The 20,358-nt window shown below is 49.0% G+C and overlaps 1 protein-coding gene and 1 long non-coding RNA gene across 4 annotated transcripts in view; one reads left to right on the plus strand and one right to left on the minus strand.

Annotated features, from left to right (window-relative positions):
* LOC133392869 (zinc finger protein jing homolog) overlaps positions 1-18,792 on the plus strand; it is an 87,729-nt gene extending 68,937 nt beyond the window's left edge. For 2 of the 3 annotated variants that reach the window (XM_061655199.1, XM_061655200.1), the window contains exons 3-6: positions 4,177-9,975; positions 10,063-10,201; positions 12,405-12,585; positions 12,661-18,792. In XM_061655199.1, the coding sequence (XP_061511183.1) occupies positions 4,669-9,975; positions 10,063-10,201; positions 12,405-12,585; positions 12,661-13,312 (6,279 nt within the window). In that variant the 5' untranslated portion in view covers positions 4,177-4,668 and the 3' untranslated portion in view covers positions 13,313-18,792. Of the gene's footprint in view, positions 1-4,173; positions 9,976-10,062; positions 10,202-12,404; positions 12,586-12,660 lie in introns of all 3 variants that reach the window. The other variant, XM_061655198.1, reaches the window with a different exon arrangement.
* On the minus strand, positions 1,560-12,799 carry LOC133392871 (uncharacterized). Its single transcript, XR_009765860.1, has 3 exons — positions 12,666-12,799; positions 12,354-12,593; positions 1,560-1,983 (listed from the first exon to the last, which is right to left on the minus strand). It is a non-coding gene; the product is annotated as an uncharacterized LOC133392871 (long non-coding RNA).
* Positions 18,793-20,358: the final 1,566 nt, after the last annotated feature.

Genomic DNA, 20,358 nt, shown 5'->3' on the forward strand with positions numbered 1-20,358 from the left:
AAATATAATGTTCAGGAATGTGAGTTCCCATGGCAGTTTGCGTTGCGTCGGCCTGCGACGGACGGTCTGGTTCCAGTGTTTGTGTTCAGGATTGCTACGGCTGCATTCCAGCAGTGTCAAGCAGGACAGTCGTAAACGCGCTTGTGACGATGCAATGCTGCTATAATTCGAGGGAGCTTTTCCGATGTTTTATTCAAAATCAGAACCTAAATTTTCAGTCAGTAACCAATATTAGCGATTTTATAGTTCACATCGATTGTACCATAAACCATCTTTACTCTTCTTGGGGGCGCATACTTACGCCTCTTACGGAAGATCGCTAATTATGAACACGATGAGAATGATAATCATAATCGTGCCATGATGATGGGAGAGTTGGAAAGAAGGAAAAAAAGGAAGGTACGCTTATTTTATTTCCTCACTTTTCTCCCACTTCTCAAACCTTCCAGTAGAGTAGCGCAAAATCATGCTTCCTTCGATAATACATAAAAGGGGGAGTGTGGTGGCAAAGTACGCGCAAGATAAATAATGAACTTTTCCTAACTTCATCTCGAACTCCCATCATCATCTTTCGCTGGATAGACAATGCTGCTGCCTCGCTCCACACCTGTACGAAGGAAGAAGTGACTGGTGTGTGGACCCCAGCATTTCCAAATATTCTCCCGATGATAAATGGTGCCTAAGTGTTTCTTGAGCGTGCGTAATGAGTTTGGTCTTGTGGGCGGAGAGGGGATAGGGGGATAAGGTAGGAAGCCCTTCGGAAATAATACAAAACTGGCGGTGGGATGCTGCTTGCTGCGTACAAGCCAACATCACCTTAACAACTATGCTGCAGCTAGGTAATCGTTTTCCTGTACCGAGTTTGTTGTTGTCTGCGGTTACGGATACACGGGGTCCGTGTATTCCTTTCGCCCGTCTCAGTCTTGTGTGTAACTTTGTTGCGATGCCCGACCCACCTACAGGAACCTTTTTCCCCCTTCTTTGTTCGGGTCGTGTAGATCGGAACAAAAGCTTCCTTTTGGACGGGACTAATGTGTGTGTGTGTGTGTGTATGTTGTGCTCTGGTGGAACCAAGATTGTGTGTCGAATTTGGTCGATTTTCGGTAGAGGGAAATGGGTGAGTCTCCCTCAAGAACGCGGGAAAGTATTTCGAATAACGTCTATTGGTTTTCGGACCCAATTCGGGCGGTCCAGAAAAAAACGCCAGTTGGGGCAGTGTGTAGCATCACCGGAAGGAATGCTCCGGAGCAACAACATAGCATAACGAAACGAATGAGAGTGAAATTTTGGTCTTACTCTTACGTATGCGTATGTATGTAGGAATTTCATTTAACTTTACACGCTTGCGCCCCCATGAGAAACGTATCCCATCGAGGTAGAAATGTTTCCGTACGGCGGAGGGGTTACGGTCAACGTTCGGTATGGAATGCATGGTGGAAAGAAGAAGTTAACAATCATCAATAAGACAATAAGAATTGAAGGTTCCGCACACATTGTAGTCAATGTTGTTGTCTGATTTAATTATTATTTTTTTAATAATATAGCTATCATCGTGCTTATGATGAAGCTTACAGGTGCCTTTATTTATACTAGCTTTTCTTTAACTTATTCTATGTCATTTAACAGAAAGTTACAATTTATGAAGATATTTACACTAGCTACTAGCCGATACTTTTTTAAATTCTTTTTTTATTTGATAAAAAGCTACACCTTTTTGACAGTTGTTAGCTCTTCTATTTGGCGTAACGACCTACAAAGACATGCCGGCCTATACACAGGCTTTCGAGACTTAATTCATTACCACGCAGCCGGATAGTCAATCCTTGCTACGGTGGGACGGTTCATCCTAGGCTTGAACCCATGACGGGCATGTTATTGAGACGTTAGAGTTCACGACTGTATCACGGGTACAGTTGTTACCCTGGTGTACAGTTGTTAGTTGTACAGTCTGAATCAATCGCAGAATATATTCTTAGTAAAAATCTAAAATGAAAGTGAAAATAAGGAAAAAACAGTGACTGAATATAAACCTTGCAACATTTGAAACATTTTTTTGTAAATGTTTTTTATAATTAAATAAGTGTGCTATCAAACAGATCAGCTTCTCATAACGTATTGGTTGATGTACCGAAGAAGCGGAACATTTAATATAGAATGGAATTTCCCTAACTTCCGACAGCTGCCTTCAACGAAGAAGAACTACGAACCAAAATTCCAACGCTTTTCGGGCTGAAATTCAGGTGAGAAGCTCTTGTAGAGTTTCTGCCTTCGCTCGTGCATCCGTAGCACCTTCAACTCCATTACCACCAAACGCCAGCCGCCAAGCACCCGGGACGGGGGAGCATTCAGCAGCTAATGAAACAAACTCCCCAGCCAAGGAGGGGGAGAGGAGGTTAAGAAAAAGGATTCCCACTCAGCCGCACCAGAACACACACACACACGTACGTACGTACACAATGTCTGCGCGCTGAAGTGTATGGAGTGTAAGCTAAAGGAAAGAGACCGAACTTGATCTTGCCATGTATAATGTTGCGGCGGGACCACAAACCAAACTCACCTCACCTCACACAACGGCATCACCCCATCGTCCCCGTGTGTTTTGTGCAGCACGCTGCTGGACTTGGACTTTGTGCTTTGTGCCGGGGCCCCGACTCCCCACGGGTCAGTTGGCTGTGTTGTGCTGTGCGTCGGTGAAGGTTCCAGCGAGGAGCATAACGCGCGCGGGCCCGTTTGGTATGTTGCTGCTGATGCTTTCTGCTGTGTGCGTCCATCTATCTGAAGTCATGCGCATAAACATTGGCTACTTTCGCGCTTCGTTTCATGCCCCCGAGCTCAGTGTGTGTGTGTGTGTGAGCCAGGAGTGGAGTGGATTGGAAGGCATCGGAGAAAAGGGGAGCAGAGAGCGTATGTTTTCATGAATAAAACATTGCAATTCTACCATGCTTACGCCCTTCCCTCGGGCACCACCTCGGTCGATTCCGTAGGCCCCGATGTATGCCATGTATATCCGGACACGGTGGGACACGGTTTTCCAGTTGATGTCTCTAACCACTCTGGCGAAAGGCCAACTATTCCCTGCCCGATCATCCATCATCCTGTATTTACGGGTACCGATACCTGCGCCCCTCGAACGCTAGTATCTATCGTTCAATTCGTTTTCAGAACCGGAAGACGTGCGAATGCCTCCGAGTCTTCTTTTCATGCAAATTCTCCAATTCTTCCCAAAGTGTAGTGCCTTTCCACCTTGCCTGCGGAGAGAAGAGTGGAAGAAATTGCCCCGCCAGCCAGTCAGCCAGAGCCCAGGGCAGCACAAAACACGCCCAGTACAAGCGGCCGTGTGGTTGACGTTTGAAAGCCCCCAGAGAGGCATGGCAGGAATAAAAGCGAAATTGATTTCCTCCACAGGTTTCTGGTTGGGGTGGTCGCTCGCGCTCGAACTTGGTCCATTAAGTGTGTGTGTGTGTGTCCGAAAGCAAAACCTGTTTACTGTGCCGTCTCCTTGACACTCTCCTAGGTTATTCCATTTAATGCGACTCCGGTCCACCACTCGCTGTGTTGCTCCGTGCGAGTCATCTTGGTCCCTTGCTCTCTCGGTCAGTTGGGTCGACCGGGGCCCCCAATATTTCGCATTACTCACACAGACCAACACACACATACGCACAGGCAAAATTACAAAATACTGTCGAGCGCGTTGCAAAACCCGCGAGACGAAGGACGACGATATCATCATCCTCTTCCCCACCAAGGAGCACAAAACGCGAAGAAACAAACGAAGAAAAACTGTACCACAAAAAGGTCAATGAACGACCAAATATGAGCCCACCCACCTTCCCCTTGCCCTTGTTGGGCTCTGGAGAGAGGCAGGGAGCTCCGAGCAGACAGTCGACAGCAGCAGGAGGGCATAAGGAACTGGAACTGAATGGGAGTCTGTGTGACTCAAAGATGTGAATCTCAGCAAACCGGATTTTTTTTTTCGCGCGCGCATTCACGTACCGGTTCATCTTTTTTTAGCTCTCTTTTCCATACGCTCTTTTTATCACTCCGTCTCTCCCTTACTGCCAGGGGTTTTAAACTACCTAAAATCATGATTTCCGCTACAGTTATTTAATTTTTGATTTCTAGATAAAAGCCCTATCATCTAACCATCGTTCTTTTTCTCTCTCTTTTTTGCAGCAGTCGCCGATTGTTAGCTTCCACTCTCTCTCTCTCTGTACTTGGGAAACGGTGACGGCTCGTTCCGATGCTGGCAAAGCAACAGCACGACATGACGATGGTGTCGACGTCTGGTGGACAGTAGCGAAAAAAACATGCATCAGGAGGAAACACTTTCGGTACAGCACCAATCTCAGCGACGACGCGGTGATCGAGGAAGAGGAGTGAAAGCACGGAAGGAAGGAACAGCAGTAGAAAGAAGATGTCGTCACCAGCCGTACTAGCTGGGACGCCGCACCGATAGCTGTGTGTGAGAAAGAACGAGCCTCCACTATTTAGCCGAACCCAATGCAGCAACCGGCAGTCGGTAGTAGCCACAGTTCGCAGGAGAATCGACGCAGCCGACGAAGACGTGGACGCAGAAAGGAGGAGCAGCAGCAGCAGGTAGCAGGTTCCGCGAGGACGGAATTTGAACGCAACGGGAACGGCACACTCGACTGAAGTGGAGAACCGAGCATGGCACCCCACACCCAAACCGCCGGTGGAGTAGGGGGCATAACGATAAAGCAACCATTTCAACGGCGTCAGTGGCCATACAACACGGTCAACACGGCCGGCACGGCAACGAATGCTGTAACCGCCGGCACCACCACCACCACCACCAACAACAACAACAATACGACAAACGCTGCAGGCAGCGGCACCTCGACGCTGGCCGGTAACAACAATACTAGTATAAGCATAAGTAGTAATAGTAGCAACAGTGCCGCGGCCAACAGCAATGGCGGCGGTGCATCTCACACAACGGCAGCCGTTGCTGCGACTGGAACGACAGCGGCGGCGGCATCAAGCGCTGGAGCGACGACGAGCGCCACAGCAACAGCAGCCACCATCACTGCCTTTGCGACGACCCAGTCACAGACGAATGGCAGTAGCTTCTCCACAGCCAACAACAGCAACACTGCCACGGCTGCTGCCGCCGCCGTCGCACTGCTGCGGGTCGCTTCCGCCGGCACATCGGCCAGCATGGCCGTGAGCCCGGCGAACAAGCTGAAACGCCTGCAGCCGACGACGGTGACGGCATCGACGGCTGCCACCGCGCCCCCAACCACCACCGGTGTTCAGACAGACGGAACTGGAAAAAGCAATAGCAGCAACAGCAGCAATACCGGCGGCAGCATCCACCACCACGTGGCCGCCTCCGCCAAACGGGCCCGCCCGAATCAGCAGGAGGGCGCGGGCAAGATTGTGTGTAAGTCGGTCGGCACGAACACGAACGGGCCGCCCGCACTGGTCGCGGTCAGCAGTGCTGCCAGCCAGAAAAAGTTGACGCAAATGGCGATCGTTGCTGCGAGTGCGGTCAGCAACAACAACAACAGCCCCAGTCAGGCGGCGATGTTGATGAAGGCCGCTGCAACGTCCCTACCAGCGACGGCAGCGACTACCACCATCAACACCTCCGCCAGTATGCTGACGGCTGCCGCAGCCGCCACCGCCCTCACGGCGGACCTAGCAAAGGCAAACAAAATCACGGGATACTTCAAGTCGCAGCTGAAACCGCCCAACACGTTCCAGAGCTTGAAGAAAAGCATCAAAACCGTTGCCGGACGTGCGTCGGCAATGCAGCAGCAGAAGCGGAAGCAGCTTACGGACGGCTCCACGGAAGGCTGCCCGGAATTGACGGCCACCTCTACTGCCACCACCAGCAGCACCACGACTACGATCAAACTGCCAATGAACGGGACGAGGACGACGGCTGGTCTCGTCAGCACTGCGACGAGCTCCAGCTCCTCCACCTCCACGCCGGCACCCTTCTCGGAGGTGGACGTGGAGAAGTATTTGAAGCTGTTTCAGCAGCAGACGACAGCACTGGGCAAACCGGCAAATGCAATATCACCAGCGACGGTAGCGCTGGAAGCGGTCGCTATAGCAACGCTGGCCGCATCCGAGGCGGCAGCCACTGCCAACACCACTAGCAGCAGTGCCAGTTCTTCCTCCTCCTCCTCGGTGGTGGCCACCTCCACCAACAGCAATGCGGCGATCGTGTCGAAAAAGGTGGAGCGCAAGACGGCACGCATCGCACCGACCGTGTCGGCCACGCGCAAGATCAGCCACACCGTACAGGGCGGTCTTGGTGTGGGTGGAGCGTCCGTCGTAACCGGACAGACAAAGAAGCCCATCAACATTGCGCCGCGCACCACCACGGTCAGCAGTACGACCGCGGTCTACCAGCACACGATCGTGGCGGCACCGGCGGCAACGAGCACTGCCGCCACCAGCAGCAACACTACCGCCAGCGTGCACCACCATCATCAGGCGACTTCGACGACGACCACCACCACGCAGAAGACTGAGCATCCCATGCTGCTGAGCAAAACGAATCCCTCGCCGCCGGTCCTGCTCACCACCATCCGTCTGCCGGCTGGTACGGCGGCGGCGGCGGCGACGGCGGTCTCGCAACAACAGTCACAGCAGCAACCGACACTGCCAACCGTGTCGTCCCAGTCGCAAACGGTACAGACCGGTGCTACAACCCAGTATAAAACGATCGTTCCCCACCCACCAGTACCAGCCTCGTCCAGTGCTGGCGCCTCCACCGCCGCCGCCACTGCAACATCAAAGCCATTGTCGAGTTCAAAACATACGACAGCGGTCAATACGTCGGCCGCCGACACCACCACCACGATCGCCCCAACGGCGGCCGTCTTTCAGTTTCACCACCATCACCAGCTGACGGGAGGAGTTGGACCCGGCCAGATACCGAATCTGGTGCAGATCTCGAACCTACTTCCCCTGGCCCAGCAGCCGCCAAAGCTAGCCGGCGGTGCTTCCCTCACGCTCACCACGGCGGCTAGCGCGGCCGCCATCCAGCAACAACAGCAACAACAGCAGCAGCAACAACAACAATCGGCATCGGCCGCGGCCGCTGCCGCATTCGCATCCGCGCTCGGTACCGGCACCCCGACGGCTACGGCCGCCAACCTGCTAGTCAACGCGAACGGCCTCAGCAGCGGTGCAGCGGCCGGGCTGCTGCGTAGCGGAGCAACCGGCACCAATGGCAACGCGTCCGGCCCGGCGGCTGGCCCAACGCCACAGCTCGTCATGAACGCGACCATCATCAAAATCCATCAAATACAGCAGCAACAGCAGCAGGCGGCCGCTGCCGCCGCCCAGCAAGCGGCACAGCAGCAACAGCAGCAGCTGATGGCAGCCGCGGCCAATTCGGTTGCGAACGCGGCAGCCGCAGCGGCAGCCACCCAGCAGCAGCAAAGCTTCACCATGGAGGCGTCCGCGATGAACATGAACTTTAGCGGCATGTTTGCCACCAAACCGACCACCACGGTGGTGCCGTACTCGTGCCAGACAACGGCGGCCGGGCGCGCCACCGCCTACCACCAGCAGCAGGCCGGCCCCCAGGCCCTGTACTCCTCGGCGCTGAACCACTTCGCCGCCGCCCAGCAGCACGCACAGCAGCATCATCCGCAGCAGCTGTTTATGACGCCCACGGGCGGGATATTCGTGAACGCGGCCGCCATCCCGGCGATGATCAGCTCGCAGCTGAGTGCGGCCTTCACCCAGGCGACGGCCAACATTCCCGCGCTGCATCCGCTGCAGCCGCCACTGCCAGCGTCGTCGCAAGCCACGACGAGTGGCAGCGCAAACGGTGGCAGTGCCGCCGCCGCCCCCGGACAGTTACCAAATATCACAGCTATCATCCAACAGAGCAACGGCGGAACGGCCGCTAGCGGCGGCAGTGCGGCTGCCGCCCAGCAGCAACAACAGCAGCAACATCATCACCACCATCACCATCAACTACTGGCGAACATTTCGCCTGCAATCCTCTCGAACCTGCAGGTAGCAACGGCGGCAGCGCTCGCCGGCGCTGGCACTGGTGTGAGTGCGAACAAGCTCGCTCTCGGACAGGCAACACCGGTGACGGGCGCTCAGTTTGTGCCAATCTCGGCTGCCGCTCACTACGGTGCCGGCACCACGATCTACGCAGCAGCACCGCAAACCCTCTCTATCGCGACGTCGATGCATCACGCACAGCAGCAGCAGCAGCAGCAACAGCAGCAGCAACAACAACAACAGCAGCAGCTGCAACACCAACAACAGCAACAGCAGCAACAGCAAGCAATCCTGTCGGCGGGTGTCCAATCGCTCTCTCCGCCACCGCTCGTGGCCACCGTGCCAACGTTCACCACCACCGGCAAACCGATCATGAACGCCGTACTGAACGGAGTCTCGTCAGCGGTGTCGTCCGGTACAACACCTTCTTCCGGTGCGCAAAAGCTGTCCCTCGGTGGCGAACCGCCGGGCCTGGTGCCGGTACAGCTTTCGAAGCAACCGCCGGTTGTTTCGTCGGCTGCTGCCGCACCACTTCCCAAGCTGGTCCGTTCTGGGGCGCTCCCGGCGCGCAGCAACGGGTCCACGCAAACGTCTGCGATCGTTGTGCCGCCAGCCGCACCCACCTCACCGCCGGCGCTCAACCCGCTCACGGTGGATTGTGGCAGCAGCAACGACAGTGGCATCGTGGCCAACTCCAGCGACAGCGAGGACAAGTCGCTCACGATCGATCTCTGTTCGCCCGGATCGCCGTCCGACACGTCCGACACTGCCAAGAAGGGCGAGGAAGGGGACGAGGAAGAGGAAGAAGATCATCATATTCACGACCACCATCACCATCACCATCACCGTCATCTGCATCAACGGCATCATCTGCATGGCAGCAAGGACGATACACGCACCACGACGTCGTCCCGATCGTCACCGCTCTCTACCTCATCCTCGGAAGACTCCGAGGATCTGATGATCGTCGACCATCATGCGCCGTCGGCAGAGACAAATACCACTGCAACGGTTGCATCCGTTGCGGTTTCACCGTTTCCGCCGCCACTGCGGCTACTGTCTGACGTGGCAGTCGCGGCTGCCGAGGCAGAAGCCGCTCTTCATCAGCAGCAACAACAGCAGCAGCAGCAGCAGACAGCTTCTGTGGTGCACCAACAACAACACGCCACGACCAATTCGTCCGTGCTAGAGCTGATCAGACAGAAGCATGAGCAGCAACAGCAACCGGACCAATCATCGATGGAGCAGGATGAGGAGGAGGACACATCATCGTCCAGTGCCAAGCCAGAGGAGCAGCTGCTGCAACAGCAGGAGCAACAGCAGCAACTGCAGCACGAACCAATGTCCGTCGCTTCGTCCTCGTCTGGAACGGACCTTCAGGAAGACTACAGTGCCGCCCCGACGCCCCAAAGCAGCAGCTCGTCCGACGGTACGCTGACGTCGCAACAGCAGGAGCCAAAGTCGTCCTCCCAGCTCGACGCCCGCCATGCGAACGCATCGCCCAGCTGCTCGCTGTCGGAGCAATCTTCCTCCCATCTATCGCCACCGAGCATCGACACGGAGATGGCACTGGCGAACCCGCTCGCGCCGGAAGCAACCTGTGCCAAAAGCCCCATCCTTTCGCAGCCGAAAACGATCCGCTTCCCGGCACCGTCCGGTACGGCACCGCATCACAACTTCGGCCGCAAGGGCTTCCGCCGGTCGGGCGACGGGCGGCTGTACGGCGTGTGCTACTGGCGGGACTGTGACAGCAAGTACGACAGCAACACGCAGCTGCTGGACCATCTGCAGAACGCGCACGTCAACACGCAGAAGGACGGAACCGGCCTGTACGCCTGTCTGTGGGACGGCTGCAAGGTGCACAACAAGGAATCGACCAAGTTTAACTGGCTGGAAAAGCACGTCCTGTCGCATGCCTGCACCAAACTGCACAAGTGCATCTTTGAAGGATGTGGCATGCGCTTCGCCTCACAGGTAAGGGAGACAAAGTCACATTCTACAGGCTACCGAATAACCCTCGAATATGCTAACCACCGGAATATCCATTTTTTCCTCTCTCAGCCAATGCTGGTAAAGCACGTCAACAGTCACGTGGATGTGGACCGAAACAGCTCTGGCAAGCGATCGTCCGATCCGCCCGTCCCGAAGATGCTACGTAAAACGGGCAAAAAACTGCGCTACCGTCGGCAACCGTGGTCAGGTAGGTGTTTGCTATGGGTGCGAACGAACGCGTGGGCATTTCGACGGGCTGTTGGGTTAGGGGGTAGCGGTTAAATAGTGTCGTAAGAAGGGTAGCAGGATCCTTTTTGCCAAACAGGCGGACGGGTAGTTGAAATGCTGTGGAAGTGAAAACAGAACGATCATGTATGTGCTCAATACAGCAAGGACATGCAGTTGCAACGAAATAGTTTAATGACTTTAACCAAAAGCATGCCTGATGTATCCCGTCGTTTGCATGCAAAATAGTACGTGCAAAATAGTAGAAACTAATTTGCAGTAGCTCATGTGTAAATGGTAATGTTTTTCGTTGCAGTCAGTGCTGCAAAATGTCACTGCCAATGTCATAAAAAATCTGACTGAAACAAAACCCATATCAGCGTCACGTTATCAATTGTGATAAATCAGAGATGATACTCAAAATGATCGGTGTGATCAATACATGCTTCGTGGCATTTTTGCGACCATTGCTTGGTCAATCACTATGTCATGCCTTTTTTTACTGTGATCAGTTCTGCAAAATGTCGCTGACATAGTCATGCCAAATTGCGGCTGAAGCAAAATAATTTCAGCGTCACGAGCTCTACTGCGATGATCAGAGGTGAGACTCTAACAGTTGTTGCGACCATCACATGCTTGGTGACATTGTGTGCAACTAACTCTTGGTCGCGACATTTGCATTCGGTGATCATCCCAATAGTCATGGGAGATATGCGGTGCCAAGAAACAAAATGAGCACGAGGATCGTTCTCGTTCTGTTTCACCCGACAGACCTTCAAACCAGACAGAGCAATAAAGAATGTTCATTTTGTTACTTGGGACCATACACCAAGTATATTCCAAGAATGTCGTGATTATCACCGACACAAAATGTCGTGACCAAGTGAGTGATCAAGAGTTTGGTGCTAAACAAAATGTCATCAAGCATGTGATTGGATCACCAACTGTTTGAGCCTCATCTCTGATCATCTCAGTTGTGTACGTGAGCTTATTTGAGCTTCGTGCCAGTCATGAGTGTTGGTGAATGAAACAGTGACATTTGGCAGCACTGTTCACAGCCAGAAAAAAAATGATTATGCTTGCGCCGGCATTAAGCTCAGCTTGTCAGTTAGAGTATCGGGTTTGACTCAAGTACTCGCATTACGCGTTCAGCATGTCATGACTTTCATTGAGTATCAGCAATGAACCTCAGCTACCACGGATATGTTCATTGTTTTCGTTGGTGAATATCTCGTGATGCTCATGACATTTTGCAGCACTGGTTGTAATCGCTACAATGCCATAATGCAGATGAGTTTTATTTTCAACTTATTTGCTTTGTTTGTCTGTAACATATTTTCTTTATGTACTTTCTGATTGTACTTTGATAAAATGCTTTTTGGTTGCTGTAACAGTATAATGTTTAAATCAACTGGTCAGAAATACACTAAATTTAACACGTCGTTCCTTTTTGTAACTCGTATATGGTTTAATACAATATTTTATGTATTCCATGTATGCAAGCTTTTCGAACGTTTCCATATGGCTTATTTTGTTTCACTTGTTCACATACTTCTTATCGTTCTTATCAGCACTGCTCATATGTCCTTTTTGTACTATTTTGCTCTAGAGCTAAAGTATCTATCGCTTGATTTCTCTCCCTCTCTCTCTCTCTCTCTCTCTCTCTCTCTCTTTTGCTTACGTATTTAATTGTTTGCAATGTTGCTGTTAAAAAGCACTCTACTGTCCTTGTTCTTGATCGTTCCAACACAACCACAGCATCTCAAGAAGGTGCGCATAACGGCGCGGTTGGTACACCCAGCCGCCGGGCGGAAGCTCCTTCGGGGAGGTTTGCTTTTGATTCACAGAATATGCAGGTTCCTGTCCAGGGTAGATGTATACTCAATGCAGTTGCAGTCAGTCATCATTACCGGCCACAGTATATTCATGCAGCAGAGATACATTCCAGAGCACAAATGTGTCCGTTGGCTGCCTCAGTTGGCGGTGCAGCCATGAACCAAATCGCAAGCAAAGCGCAGTTTAAATGACAATGACAATTATCTCATTCTTGCGTTATATGTGTTATATGTAAATGTACATGTGTTAATAGTTTTAAATAAGTAGCATAGTGTTAGCTATAAAGTGTGTGATTTTACCTTTAACACTAATCGCTCGTTATGTTTCCCGTTTTCCGTACATCCGTGCAGCGCGCCGTTTTGATTTCTTCGATTCCGGTGTGATGGAAGGGTTGCAGCATCGCTTGATACGGCTTGCCACCATCGCAAGCGGACCGGGTGGAGCGATAACGTTCCGTGGATTGCAGCTCAGCCGTCGCCACATACCCAGCGAAGGGACGGAAGTGCTCGTCCGATGGTACCCAGCCGATATGTAAGTCACTGAAATTATTATTACATAAAAATCATAAATTTATATTTTATATCGTTTTTCATCTACCTTTTTCAGCTTACCGGACGAATGGTTACCGGAGCTTCCGGCAGGGGAAAAGTTTGTGAAACAGGTCAACATTCACAGTCTCTCCTTCGAGCAGCAGAATGAACTGTCGGACTATTTGAAGCACGATCGGCTCAACCCAACGGCTGCTACGATTGTGAACCCGTTTATCGCGCTGCACGAGCACGAGTGTGCGTTGCCGGTAACGACGACGACTGCCAGTGGTGGTAGTGGAAGCAGCTCCAATCTGAGCAGTATCAGCAGCAACAGCAGCTGCAGCTGGAGCAACAACAGCTTCTCGAACTGTCCAACAACCGAGAAGCGATTTAATTCACGCACGGCACCCAAGCAACAGCGCAAGCGCTCGAAACCATCCGGTACAGGTTCATCGACGGGAGGATCTTCCATTACATCCACCGGATTTTCGTCGCTGTTTTCAACCTCGCTAACATCACTATCCGGTGGTGGAGGAGCTGGAGCGACCACTGCCAGTAATACGGCCCCGTCGTCCTGCGGTAGTAGTAGTCGTGATGGAAGCTGCGGCACAATGCAACTGTCATCCTCATGCTCTTCATCGTCGATTTCGTTTACCTCCTCATCGGGATCCTCTTCCGCAACGTCATCCGGACTCGTGATGAAATCATCGTCCTCAGCCTCATCCTGACCGTCGTCGATGCCAACGAGAGCGCACAATCAGAAGCGCAAAGTAAGACCCGCTCCGGTAAGCGAGCGTGTCAAACCGGTAGAAGCAAAGCCGGCAGCGCCCGCCGCTGCAGGATCATCAGTTAGCCGACAGGGTCGCATCCGATTGCTGTCGGCAAAGGCAGCCCAGTTGCCGTTGCAGCACCGTGATGGCAAACGAAAAAACACATCTCATAGTGCAGCAGGGGAGCGGAATCGTCGCAGTGCTGCCGCTGAAACCACTGGAACCGCAAAGAGCAGGCGGTAAGGTGGATGATTGTATTGTATGATAATTAACGAATAATTGGTATATAGTAGTTGCTTCCACTCCTGCATAGGCGAGGAGGGGTGGCACAACATGTAATTAGGGTGAATGAAGTAGAAATGTCTCCGCTCCGCTAAACGATACAATCCATAACAAGAGCAATTGCAAACTAGAAGTATATAGCCAGGGTTAGGAAGTAATGTGTCTAAAGTGAATTAAAAGCGCCAAACGCTACTAGCTTACTCTTTAATAAGCGCACTAGGGCGCATTTTTTATGGACTGATCCTACGCGCCTGGAGTGAGGAGAACTCTCCTCCAACTCTCCTCGGTTAAGAAATTCCCCACCAAACACCACATACCTACTCACATCTACACACTCACGCACACAAACACTCACACTCGTACACAAACAAACAAACAAACAAACAAACACGGACACTAGAACGTGGCCTGCAAGTAGCATGTAAGTGCAACAGTAGCCATTGAAGATTTCTGAGTATGATGTGTGCGTCGGTCGTGAACGGAGGGTTAATGTGAGGTTATTATTTTAATTAACTTACTCACCCGGTTCAGTGGTGTTGAAATTGTGAATATATTTTAGTTTAGAGCAAAGTGTTAGATAAATGTCGGCGAGGCAAGGCAAAGGTATGTTTTTTTTCCTAAATTTCCTCGTTCGGAAGTAGAGCTAAGCTACTCCTTTTGCGCTAATGATCTATTACATTTTCGACTATTAGTACAACAAGGGAAGCAATGGAAACGTAAGCCGTGTACGTGAACTATTAAGCTAAAGAAAGGAACTTTATTTGTCGAAATGATTTGAATGTAGAAGGAACTTGCGATACACAAATATACACACTCACACAAACCAACCAACCATAGACACATCCATCGGCCGTAGGGAGAGCGTTGTTTGTATAAGTCGAATGTTCTGGCATGCGCACAAATAAGAGAAGAGACAACAAGAGAGGGAAAACGTGTATTTGGTGAGTGTGCTGCGCGGTATTAGCACTGCATAGAAGTTGTCAGACAAAATTATTTCACTAATCCGTTGATCTCAAAATAGTACTGTCTAGTGTGTAAAAGAGGACGCAGTACACAAGTAAGTGTGTGCGAGCGGTCACGGTGGCCTTGCAGCCGCGCGGAAGGAGGGCGCATTGTCCCACGGGAGAGATCAGGCGCAAAGAACGTGCGTGAAGTAAAGGAGGGGAAACGTAACATAATTTGATGCTAGTGATGTAATAAGGCTAGAATTAGAGTACGCTGTGACCATAGCAACCACATAGTACGGGAGGGCGTGTCGGGTTGAGAATGACAATAGTAGGCATTACTCTCCTCGCAAAATACCCTTTCACTTTACGGGATCGTAACCACACCCAAACAAACGTACACGCACACATGCATGTAAGCGTACACACAACACACACTACACGCCTCCACAAAAGAGCATGGTGGAAATAGAGTAATCTAGCAATACATTTCAAAAACATTGCGATGGATTAAGACTGAAAAATGTATTTTTATTAGATCGTACAGTAAAGGATGTGAATGCGAAGGCGGAGGGTTAACCGAAGACATGGATGCTGAAGGCGGCGGAAGCACGTAAGAAAAAGGGCAAACAATTGTGACTCACACACACCAAGGGAGCGATTTATAATATGGAAGGATTGCAATAATTGTACACAAATAAGCGACGGGCAGAAGATGAAACTTTTAACACTTTTAACTAATCCGCGCATACCATCCGCGGAATGAATTGGCAGGACAATTACTCACTGTAACATGTGTGGTGCATTTTCACGATCAACAAGCAATCTTATCTTTGCAATACTGATGACCATGGCAACCATGGGGATGCAAAAAGTTGCAGGGCACGTGCTTGGAAGAAAAAAGTGTTTGATATTGTATTATAATCAAAACAAGTTCTTCTCTCAATGTGGTGCTGATTCGAACCTATCTTTTAAGTTGGTTCATCTACCGTAATCGATCTGGATCTCGTTTCTCGTTATCAGACTCGTTTAAGCCTAAAGCTGAACCTGGTGTGTGTGTGATGACGTTTGTCTTCTTTTGTGTAACTCTTTTATCTTCTTTGCCAATCAGAAGAAGAAAACAACCAAAACCTTCGTGTATTATCCTTTGCTGCATTCGATCCTAAATTGGCTTTATAGAAACAAAAACAACATTTAAAGTTAAATGTGTGTAAAACAAAATTAACTAAAAATTAACAACCACTGTGCGCATAGGGTTAAAAACGCTTAACATACGGTCGTCGCCTCAGTCGAACAACTCTGCAACGAACGAACGAAAAAGGGAAGATGCGCAAAGAAATATGATCACTGCCAAAAAAAACACACACACACAACTGAAAAAACTCTTTAATCTAGATGGGGGAAAGAAGAAACTTGACTGAAATTATGAAACTAAATATTAAAAGGAAGAAGAAAAAGAAGACACTAAAATCGAACAAAGCGGAAAAGAAAAGGAAAAGAAAAGGAAGAGAAAGGCATTGTGTATAGTTGCGATACGTTGCATGTAAAAGCCACCCGGAAAGGATAGAGGGAATGCAACTGCATTTAAAGCTTTGCAAGAGTACAGAGGAAAATAATTGAAACGGTTAAAACTAATGATGTTGCAAAATGAACCCTACCCGAGGACAGAATCAAACCCCGTAAAACACAAGAAACAACATTCCGTCAAATGTTAGGAAAGGTTTCCTTCGATACTTCCCATACAAATCCTTCTAAACTGCCAGCTTGCGAAGAAAGATTTGAATGCGTGCACAAACGACATCAACCATCCAGCAGCATTCTGGTGTTGGTAAACACAAACACTGCCATTTAACACTGCCGATTTATACATCCTTTTTTTATTCAGCATCACGCTTTATTATTTAGGGTTGCTTTATTTTGCATTTGATTCCTCGTCGTGTACTTGTTGAGCTTCCCCGTCAGTGCTGTCGGCGCAGGAACTGTGGGGGAAAAAGATTAGTTAAATTTTGCAAAGAACTGTTTCTTTTCATCGCTCTTCAACACTCTTCCGCTCACTCACTACTGCCCAAAACACGATAAGGCACAACGGATCGTGAGACAAGAGTTGTGTTCGTTTCTTGTCAAAGACCGCGTCGGACCATGTTCGAGCCGTTCTATTTAGGTGTTAAAATTTAAGTGAAATGTCGATGAAAAGCAAAACGCTTATGCTGTGGAGGCGAAACTGCACCGTAATGCCATCGCGGGGGGCCATCGATCGTATCCTTCCTACACCAGTGGAGGGGGGGTACCAGTGGTTTTTTTTGCTTCCCATGGAATTCCTTCCTCCTTTCCGCTACGTTTCTATTGTTTCGGACTGGCTGAGAGAAAATAATATTTCTTTAGAAATTTATGTTTGGACTGATTTTTATAAAATAGTTTTCTGTTAAGCGGTTAGGGTTACATACACGTGTAAATGGTTTTAGTGGCGTGAAATTAGACGACGATGCGACTGCTCTATCTTCTTGTGTTGTGTGTTACGTACGTTACGTCTCGTTCGGTGCACTATGTGTGTGTGTGTGTGACAAAAATCACGGAGCCATAACTCGAAAAAGCGCAGAACCAGCGAGACATTTAGACGTCAAAAGCAATGGACGAAATTTGCCATGTGCCCGGGCGCACATTTGTAGTACAATCGAAATCGCTCTCTTTTAAGACGATGCAAATTTGGCGCAATCTTAAGCTAAGGGGTGAATGGAACGCATCCCATCGCCTTTTTTTTTCTTTCTATATCGTTAAGTGTAACTACTCGTTTAGGCACTAATTTATGTGTGAGCTTTTATTTTTGAAAAGCATTCAGAGCATGTGCGTTCCCAAAAACGACACTAGCGCCGAGTCTCTTTATAAGAAACGACGATAGAGAAAGCAAAGAAAAAAAAACGAACACGTCCAACAATTACATACATACATTTATCAATAAATGTTCTCTCTCTCTCTCTCTTTATGTTCCCTCCTTCGGTCATTTAAGGGTGTGAGAATGGTGTAGCAAAAGTAAAAATACTATAGAGCCCTATCACTGCCGCTCCATGCTTTTTAAGTGTTGTGAAAGGTTTGTTGGTGCCACTGGGTCAGCCCACAAACACCGTGTGGTATAACCTTTTCTTTTGTCCAGAAAGGATTTCTTAGCAATATTGTGCGTTTAGCAAATCGATCCTCCTATGTGAGTGTGCGTGTGTTTTGTACGGGCAGCACACGTGCTGCTGTGCTTTTTCCTCCTCTTATAATTTGGTGATGGCGCACTATTTTGCGCGACTGCTTAGCATTTACGTATTTACGCAAAGAGACAGGAAAAGCGCACTGAGATCTTCACAGCAACCACTCTCCCGTATTGGTGAGCGCTCTTCAGCCTTCACTGCCCAACCTTTTCACGTGTAGACGATTTAAGTGTAATTTTATTGTAAAAATATGACACCTACCTACCTATCCGTCGTTGTCATCTTCGTCGAGTACGTTGTGTTTTTTAGTTTAATTTTTGTAACCCACATCGTCTCTCTGTACACGCACACGCGCACAACTCGCAATGTTTTGCGCAGCTGTTCTGATGGCGCTGAGGGCGAACATAGTTTTATAGTATTTTTTAATAGGAAAAGTTTAGTATCATCATAACTGCAAATGCTTAGTGTTAGGTTTAACCATCTGTCTTCTCCTTAATCGTATCCTCAACCCACAACACGCAACCTATTATACGACTAATTAGTACCGTAGGATTCGATGTTTGCTTTAAGTTCGTTCGTCTAGTAGCGTTTAAGTGTACACTGTGTAAGCAAACGATCCCTCTCATCTTTTGAGGAGCGGAGTAGGAGGAGAGAGGGGGAGCTTGGGGACACGAACCCCCCCCCCCCCCTCAGTACAAAAGCAAACCAATCGGCGAAGTGTCTTGTGTTTTGTATTTCTCGTATAATAATCCTTCCGAGGCGGACACACACACACACACCTCGTTGTCGCGCATGTTAGATTTAATACAACAAACAACAAAAAACTACTACTACAACTACTACTGCCCAACCCCTCCCGAAATGTTCCTGCCACGATCGCGATCACACGCGTGTGTATGTTCATTGTAACACGATCCACTGGTGGGCCACACGTGGGGCGCTTAAATGTGACGTGAAGTTTTTGAAAAAGAAAATTGAAAAGATAAAAACTCATCTTTTATATGAACGTTACGTTTTTTTTTTAATATGTGTTTTATTATTTGCTTTTTTTCTTATTGATTGTTTTGTTCTCCTTGTTTTACTCGTCGGACGTGATGATGACAGTTTTCTTTCTTTCATTTCAGATATTGTTTTATTGTACTTTTCACTTTCTGGTTGCTTTATATGTGTGTGTTTTCTTCGACTTTTGTTTTCTTTTAGATAATTTAATCCTTTTTTCATCCTTATACAACTTTTATATTACGGCAAAATGGAGCTCTATACCACTCGCATAACCACCTACACTACAAGGATTCTAAGCTGACACAGTTGTGTTGTTACCCTACTTTCCACACCACGTACTCGAATCGGCTGGCAGCATAGTAAACGGCAAAGAGAAACGTTTGAGTATGGATGGATTTCGTACAGGAGTGAAAATAATGTATCATAAAGCTCTGCTCTGTCGAACGATGAGTAGAATTCGTATCAAATTGTAGGTGATACTATATGTAAGTAATGGTAGTAAGGGAAGGGTCGTATCTAGGCGTTAAGACATGTCTTCACATAAAGTGATTACGAGTAATAATTAAACAGTAGTTAACGGGCAGGGAAGGAGATGATGAGCTGACAGGGTGAGATGAGCAGCGAAGATAAAAAAAAACATGAAATATAAAACATCAAAGTTATTAATGGTGGGTCGGAAAATACGATACAAACAGGCGACGGTACTAAACAGAATATGCAAACCTTCTCCAGCTATGATCGTCAGGACATGGTTCGTCAGTTGTAAAAAAGGAACATATGATCGACATGAAGGAAAACCTCAGGGGGTTGGTTTAATGTTTTCCAACACAAAACACACAGATACACCACCAAACACACACACACATACACACAATTGTTTGCACGCCGCTTTACAGCGATAATGCAGTGGAATCGATTACGTGAAAGGGTTTTTAGCAACCATATGCCTCTGATGTTTAAACATGTTTTAACTAACTGTGTTCTTTAGGTGTTTGTACCGTTGCCTAATCATACTCTCAATCAAGGAGAGAGCGAGAGAGAGGAGACAGGAAACTCTACCATTCGCTTTCATTACTTTTAAGGAACGATGCGATTAACCAATGCAGGATCGTACAGGGGGAAGGTGACGATAAAACACACATACGAGAGAGAGAGAGAGAAAGAGAGAGAGAGAGAGAGAGAGAGAGAGAGAGAGAGAGAGAGAGAGAAAACGGTTGAATGAAAGTGAAAACGAAGCAGGGAGGTATGGACAGGAGACACAACTGGTGGCTGGCAACGGAACGGTTTCGGGAAAATCAGTGCAGCAAGAGACAATGTGGAAACTCGAGACACGAAAGGAAGAAAGGATACGAAGTGATTGCTGCAGAAGAATGAAACATTGGGAGATCGACAAAAAAGAGAAGAAAAGCGATTAGATAATTGAAGCGACAATGCAGAAGTGCGAAACATATTGGCTACGAGTTGGTGAAACGTGCCTATAAGGAAAAGAAACCAACAAACTTTCCTATCAAATGGAAGCAAAATTAGACAAGAGGCTGGTGGTGGTGTTGCTGGTGGTGATGATGATGGTGGCTGGATGGCAGGG

Source organism: Anopheles gambiae, chromosome 3 (assembly GCF_943734735.2).
Source record: "Anopheles gambiae chromosome 3, idAnoGambNW_F1_1, whole genome shotgun sequence".
Classification (NCBI taxonomy): domain Eukaryota; kingdom Metazoa; phylum Arthropoda; class Insecta; order Diptera; family Culicidae; genus Anopheles; species Anopheles gambiae.